The sequence below is a fragment of the Genypterus blacodes genome, unplaced genomic scaffold, assembly GCF_046128005.1.
Source record: "Genypterus blacodes isolate CSIRO-AG114 ecotype Tasmania unplaced genomic scaffold, CSIRO-AGI_Gbla_v1 ptg000070l_1, whole genome shotgun sequence".
Taxonomy (NCBI): domain Eukaryota; kingdom Metazoa; phylum Chordata; class Actinopteri; order Ophidiiformes; family Ophidiidae; genus Genypterus; species Genypterus blacodes.
The window spans coordinates 2,633,927-2,641,485 of record NW_027466880.1 but is presented as its reverse complement, the minus strand read 5'-3'; the positions used below and the strand labels follow the sequence as shown (position 1 = coordinate 2,641,485).

Here is a 7,559-nt window from a genome sequence, read left to right as displayed (position 1 = left end):
ATAAACATCATTAGAATTCATACTGCGTCTGTTTCTATAACGTGACACATTTACAATCATTTGAATGTTCACGTGAAATGATATAACATTAATGAACCTCGGTTGCAATAAAGCTAAAGCATGTCATTAATAAAAGAAATTACTTTTGGTCGAGAATATGTAAGTCAATATAAGAGGGCAAACTTCCTCTTTGTGAAGATGTAGTATTAATGTGAGATACTACAGATTTACACATTGTCGGAATGTTTTCTGGTTGTAGGTTATGTTTTGTTTGATTCTGTCGTCCTTCTAGTATCTGAATCTGGACGCTTCTGTACTTTTGTTTCTCATGGGAATCATTTTTCATAAGCAGCCAGCAGATGCCAGTGTTGAGCCCCATTTGATCCACTCCAGTGGAGTCCAACCAACCCATTGAGACGTTTGTACTCTTTGATCAAATCACAAAATCTAGGAGGAGCAGGACAGAAAGAACATCAGAACACTGCGGCTGCGTGTTGGACAGTGGATGAACCCAAAATGCCAGGAGAAGCCCTGGAGAGAAAAATGGAGGAAGTTGTGTAGAGGCAGAGGGTACAATGTGTGGCAGTCACTGACACACACTGACACATGAAAGTGGTGTGTGTGTGGGTGGGACAGTGTTAAATAGATAGAGTCATCGTCTCTTGAAAATCCCTGAACAATGAGCAGTTGTGGCTCCTCCTCCTCTCCCTCAGCCAGCTGTGCTGTCTCAGTGGACTCCCAATACATCACCCCTCTCTCTCTCTCTCTCTCTCTCTCTCTCTCTCTCTCTCTCTCTCTCTCTCTCTGCACTTCCAAGGTTCCTTCATCTGTGTCTTTTGGGTCTTTCTGGAGCTTTATCCAGGGCAGAGCCGAGCCTGATGGAGCCCTGCTGTCCACCTGGAAGCAATGACCCCTGAACACTGATGCTTTGAAGGATTTTATGTGTTCAAGAGACGAGCATGACAGCCCACTTTGAAAGTACTTGACTTCAGAAAACTTGAAGGCTTCTGGGGGAGCTACGGCAATATTTCAAAACGTGCAACAAGTTGCTTGGTAAGTCAGTGTGTGGTTTAACCGTCTTTGCTTATATCCATCTTTCAATGGAGAAGATGATCCCAGAAAGTTAGATTAACAACAATAGTGAATAAAATCACATGCTCTTAATGGATATTCTACTTTCTCACCAGTTAGGAGTTCAGTGAGCTTTGCTTTGGAAAGGGAAGCACAGAAGAATACTTTCTTTTATTCATTTTTAAAGATTGGAAACAAAGACATTAAATTGTTGTAAACATACTGTGGTCAACCTTATTATCATTTGATATGATTACAGGTGATGAGCTGCACTATAACAATATGTATATATATATGGGCACATAAAAGCAAAAGTGATCAAAGAGTGCCACAAATTGCTGTGTTATATCTCAGCATATTACAATCTGCTGAGATTGAGCTCATGATAATTTGGTGAAATTACACTAGATGAAAACATAAGTGGCAAGACATTTATGTGATACTGGTCCATCGCTGTCCTGTGCCAAGACAGGAAAACATGCTGATACAAGCATTAATAAAAATAGACCATCATTCACTCCGAATACAAACTTTCATTATATTATTCTTACAAACGTGGCACTTAACATACATTCTAGATTTATGTTTTTACACCACTCTTTGCAGTTTGTCATGTTTGAAGCAGAACAAATCCAGTGACAACAACAATACATACATTATTTAAACTGCTTTGACCTACAGTATGAAAATGGATGATATGTATTATAATCCATAAAAAAGAACTGCACACAATGAGAGACAATTCTAAACTTCTTGGCATTTTACTGGAATGAAGGTTTGCCTGGTTTCAAAAAGTACAACTGCCTGTCTGTTGATTTAACAAGCAGAAAGTTTGTAGAATTGAATTAAATTTAACTAACTAGCGGCTGACCTGACTTAAGCAAGTGAAACTTGATGAAAACAAGGACATGGTTGCGTAACATGCATGAGAATGTAAATACACTGGTCCTTCCTGGAGATAAATCTCATTACCAGCACAGCATGCCAATATCTGTCCACCAGAGGAGATTACAGCATCAGTTGATCACTAACAGCCAGCGAGCACATGTATGTAGGACACAACATCCACCAGGGCCATTTTATAAAGCCAGATTATGATATCTGCTCAAATTCAGCAGATTAATGTATGGATGTATATATTTTAAAAACAAGAAGGCATTCGTGCAGTTCTGGAAATCTGTTCTTTTGTTTTTAATAACACATCGGGTGAATTTGGCTGCAGAATGAAATCTGGTTAGTGTGCATATATATGCAGTGAAGCTCAGGCCTGTGCTAGCATGAGCTGTGTGTCTTTGATGGGGCCATGTAGGGTGACACCGAACACATACTAATCAATGTGGCCGGCTCACTGCAGCTGGGCTTAAACAAGCGCGCTCATTATCTTTCATTTCAAAAGGATGAGGACGGATGGAGGACAGACTGGGTGTCCATCATGAATTATTCCTATTGATCACGTCCCTCGCTCACGTACAGACAGGAAGACCCCCGTCTCAAATGAAGCTACACATGAGTTATGTGAACGGTTATTGATTGTGGTTGCCAGAGGCTATAAGGTTCTGGTGAAGTGTGGATCGCCTCGTAACTTGGAAACTAACGGTTACTATGTTGTAAGTTTGAGGTGCTTCAGTATTCTTCCTCAGTACGGTGATCCAGATGACTCAGCAGAAACAGACCTCTGCACCGTGTGGCTTAAAGGCCCCAACAGTGCTTTTCTTTCACCATATTTGAAGAATTTGACTCCAAAATGAAACATAAACAAGCATGATTCGCTTCAGCTAACAGATGTTCAAATCTGTAAAAAGGGATCAAATATTGTTTGGGATGCGTATTTCCTTGTCCTGTTCTAACTCTCTCTATTTTGTTTATTAACGTAGGATGGAAGAGCGTTTTATTTGAAGTCCCTCTGCCTGTTGAGATGATGGGGGAGTCTGAAATGCAGATGTGTACTCTGAAAGCGTCACTATGAATCATGGAGGAAAACAGCTCCTTCCTGACTCCTGATTACAATGACAGCACCACCTCTTGGGCCCCGATGCCCTCAGTCCCCAGCAGGCATCTGGGAACGCTTCCCAGTGCCCAGACGCGCTTTAAGGACCTGACCGGGATATTTTTCATGGTGACTCTGAATGTTCTGGCACTTCTGGCCAACACTGCTGTGCTGGTGGTCATCATTAAAGCCCCTCATCTGAGGAAGTTTGCCTTTGTGTGCCATCTGTGTGCGGTGGACCTTCTGTGTGCCATACTACTCATGCCTCTCGGCCTCGTTTCCCGCTCTCCTTACTTCGCTGGCATGATGTTCACGGTGTTGGAGTGCCAGATCTACGTCTTCCTCAACGTGTTCCTCATCGCCGCTTCTATCTTCACCATCACAGCCATCAGTGTGGAGCGTTACTACTACATAGTCCACCCCATGCGGTATGAAGTGAAGATGACGCTGAAGCTGACTACAGCCGTGGTGGTGATGGTGTGGGTGGCCGCTGCTGTGCTGGGACTGTCCACCGTGTTCGGGTGGCCGTCCTACAGCAGTCTGAACTCCATCAGTGCTGCAGACTGCTCGCTGTATTGGAGCCACAGTGGACACAGACGGATCTTCTCGGTGCTTTTCAGCGTCACCTGCTTCTGCCTGCCTGCGCTTGTGATTTTTGCCGTCTACGGTAACGTGTACAAGGTGGCCCGTGTGGCGGCCCGCCAACACGGACCAGTGCCCTCCTGGACCAACAGTCAGCTGAAGCAGCGCTCAGACTCAATAAACAGCCAGACGACTATCATCACAACCCGCAACGCCCCCCACAGGACTGTGCGAGAGAGGCCTTTTGGTGGTGGTAAAGCCGCGTTCACGCTGGTGGTCATTGTTGGCCAGTTTCTGATCTGCTGGTTGCCTTACTTTTCTTTCCACATTCATCTCACTCTAGATGAATCACCCAAGCTTCCCGATGACCTGGAGGATGCAGTCACCTGGCTGGCTTATTCCTCCTTTGCTATCAACCCATTTTTCTACGGGCTTCTTAACCGGCAGATCAGGGAGGAACTTTGTAAACTGCGGCGCTGTTACTCCACCAGGCCGCGGCCGGTGGAGCTGGCCGTCTCCAGCCACGACGGCTCGGGCCACGAGAACTTTCTGCAGTTCCTCCACAGGACAAGCAGCACAGTGGAGACGCGGACAAGCTTCACCACATCCAGCCCTCGATCCACTCTGGATCAAGGCGGCCAGAGTGGCTGCAGGATCCCAGGTCAGATCCCAGAGGAGTTCAATTAGATCCACCTCATTATGGCACAGGGACCAGCATGTGACTGCTCCCTGTCAGTCCTACACAGCTGTCTGCAATCTGTCTGCACAGTGTGTGTGTGTGTGTGTGTCTGTGTGTGTGTGTGCTGAGACTCAGCATGAAGATCAAACACTCATTCTTTGGTTTTAATGGAAGATTTTGGTGAGGTGTGTGAGTAATTTGCCACTTCACAAAAAAAGACCGGGGAAGTTTGTTGAATAAAATTGTGGATTGGTGTATTTGTAGTAAAACTATAAGTAACATTTACAGTTATTAATCTAATAAGGAACACATTTATATCACCCTCAGATATTAAGACAGGGAGGCAGTAGATCAGTGGGTAGAGCTTCCGCTTGGGAACCGGAGGGTCACCGGTTCGAGTCCCTGCCGAGGTGCCCCTGAGCAAGGCACCGAACCCTCAATTGCTCCCCCCTCTGCGAAGGGTGGTAATGTAAGTCGCTTTGGATAAAAGCCAAATGATCGTAATGTAATGTAAAGACAATGTTGCTGTTTTGCTGCAATCAGCACAAATGTTTCACTAAAAACTATTGAAGACACATATCACACAATACTTGAAGAGTACATCATATTAACATATGCAGTCTGCAGCAACTACTGCAGATTTATCATCTTTTGATAATTGGTGAAATGATGATGACAATATATTCTGGAGAATTAATGTAGAAATCTCACTCTCCTCATCATCCTTTTACAAATAACAATCACACAATTCATTGTTGTCATCTTGTATTTATGTTGCAGCAACTTTATTTATTCTATATTGTATTTCAAGGACAAAGCTGGTCACTTCAACAAGTGGTTGTATCTAATTGTTTTAAATGTGCAAATAAATACAGGTTTCTTTCCGAGTGTGTACTGTGTGTGTATCGTAACTAACTCCCAGTATGTGTTAGTAAGCCATATGGACTCTTTTGTTTTAATTATTATTATGGCATTTGTGTTTGTAAAGGTCTATGAAAGTGTGTGTATGTGTAAGTCTGGCCATATAAGAGGACAGCATGCGAGCAGGGATCCATCTCTTCACTTGTGCTCATGAATATTAAAGGTGCAGCCTGTTAAACTGGAGAGGAAACTTAGTCTCCCCTTTAAAATACGACATTAAATCATTGCAAAGGTTTTTAAATAGCACCTTAAATGTAAATAAGAACACGGATATTTCGTATATACGTCCAGTTAATGTCCCAAAGCTGTTCAAACTCACACTCTGAAAGTCTGGATGTGTGGATGAGCTCCGTGTCCGGTCCTTTATATCCTCCATGTGCTCGTTTATGAAAAGCCTGTGACTGAGACGGATCACAGTCAAAACATGCTTATATAAGTAGAAAATACCATTTCATAACAGCTCAGAGCGGTCATCTCTAAAACCCCTTTACTATGTGTACAGAGACAGAATGACAAAGAATTCATATTTACATACATTCACCTATGCAGATGACATATTTATTGAGGTGTAATTATGGGGATAAGTGGTGTATTTCCATTAGGCAAGGTTTATCCTACATATTGTATATACATTTTCAAAGACAAGTTGCTGATAAAATGTCTTCTTTGCTTCTTTGTTGACTTAAGGGAACATGCAGCTCTCACACAGATTAGACTTAATGGGATAACACCGCTAATCACTGATGTCAAATGCAAAGAAATTACAGACATGAGCACACTAACACTGGAAAAAAACAAAACAGAAGGTAAAGTCAGTGACAGTTGTGTTGTAAAACTTTTAAATGCAAGATAACACTGAGCCATTATGTCGTCTGTAGCTGTGAACACACACAAACACACACACTCTATGTTTATGGACAGGACACATCACACACAACACCTCTGATAAAACACAGCCAGGTTCAAGCACAGGCACACACATATCATCATCATCATCATCATCATCATCATCATCATCATCATCATCAAGTTAAGTCATCGTATGTAAGGAAATAATGTTTGTTGTGATTTGGTGCTATATAAATAAAGTTGAATCATCATCATCATCATCGACAACAACAACAACAAACATACAGTGGAAAGGATCCTGGATATTGGACCCACTAAAGTAAATAATAAAAACAAAGTATCAAATATAAAATCAATGCAAAATAAGTGAATTCGGTGATTACAAATATGTGATATAAGACGATTTGAAAGAGGATCAACAAGGGCAATGATCCATTTCAAAGAGCTGACGGTCTGTTTCATTTGCTGGGTCTAGTGTGTGAGTGTAATGAATGTTAGCGTCTGAGAGTCTTCAAAAGTTACTAATTAAAGTGAAGGACCTCCTTTCTCACTCTGCTTTATTAAATGAGGACAATCACATCAATTATCTGGCTGCTTTGCAAAGGATGTTAATTGTAGATCAAACACAAGCCCACTGTGTGGAAAATGAGAATCCAGGGGCAGAGTGCGTTGTTATTCAAAATGGAAGATCTTTTGAACAGACCTGATGTTTTTCTATTTGCATTGTAGCTCGTGCTTGATGAGCTCCTCTGTTGTCTCACTATGATAATGAGCGAAGGAATCAAAGAGAGACGGTGTGAGCGATGGGACTCCATGTTCTTTTCCTTACACAACTGTATGTCAACAATCGCAGAGCTCACGCCGCACAAACTGATGTCCGCTGCCTCCACGAGGGCCTAAAGTGAATCCCTCCTGTAACACACACAGGTAATGTTTGTGTGTGTGTGTGTGTACAGTCTTAACCTGCAGCCAGGCCCTATGAGAGTGTTGGACTGGGGTCAGGGGTGTTGCGTTTAAGGAGACGCCTGCATCATCTCAGAGATCGTTGTTAGATGGGAACCACTGAGTTATAGCGACTGAAAAGTTAAACACTTAGACTTTATACATGTTCAGTGTGACCTGCTGTGCTGAAAGCAGGAACACATCTGGCTGACAGGTGGCCAGTAAAGAACAGAGTGTGACATCAGTGTCCCACATAAGCTGCTGCTGGGACCAGAGGGTTTGAGATTGAGATTAGGTTCAAACACAACAGATTAAAGCTAACACACTGTAAACACGTGATGTGAACGTGTTTACCATCAACTCAGTGTCAAATCTGTATTGTGTGAAACTGTCACAGATATACATTTCTTAGGTTACATCGTAATTATCTAACAAACCAAGTTTCTCCCAACTCCTGAAGAGAAACGCAGCTGAAAGCTACCACGGTAAAAGACGAGATGACACACACACTTTCCTCACCTGTGAGGT

General features: G+C 42.7%; 1 protein-coding gene across 1 annotated transcript; it reads left to right on the top strand.

The window, feature by feature from the left end:
* The first annotated feature begins 3,040 nt into the window (after nucleotides 1-3,040).
* On the top strand, nucleotides 3,041-4,327 carry LOC143005169 (putative G-protein coupled receptor). Its single transcript, XM_076156391.1, has one exon. It carries the CDS (start codon nucleotides 3,041-3,043, stop codon nucleotides 4,325-4,327), a length of 1,287 nt encoding a protein of 428 aa, XP_076012506.1.
* The last annotated feature ends 3,232 nt before the right edge of the window (nucleotides 4,328-7,559 follow it).

Excerpts from the sequence above, each read along its gene's own strand:
- LOC143005169 (XM_076156391.1), top strand. The coding sequence starts at position 3,041 with ATGGAGGAAAACAGCTCCTTCCTGACTCCTGATTACAATGACAGCACC.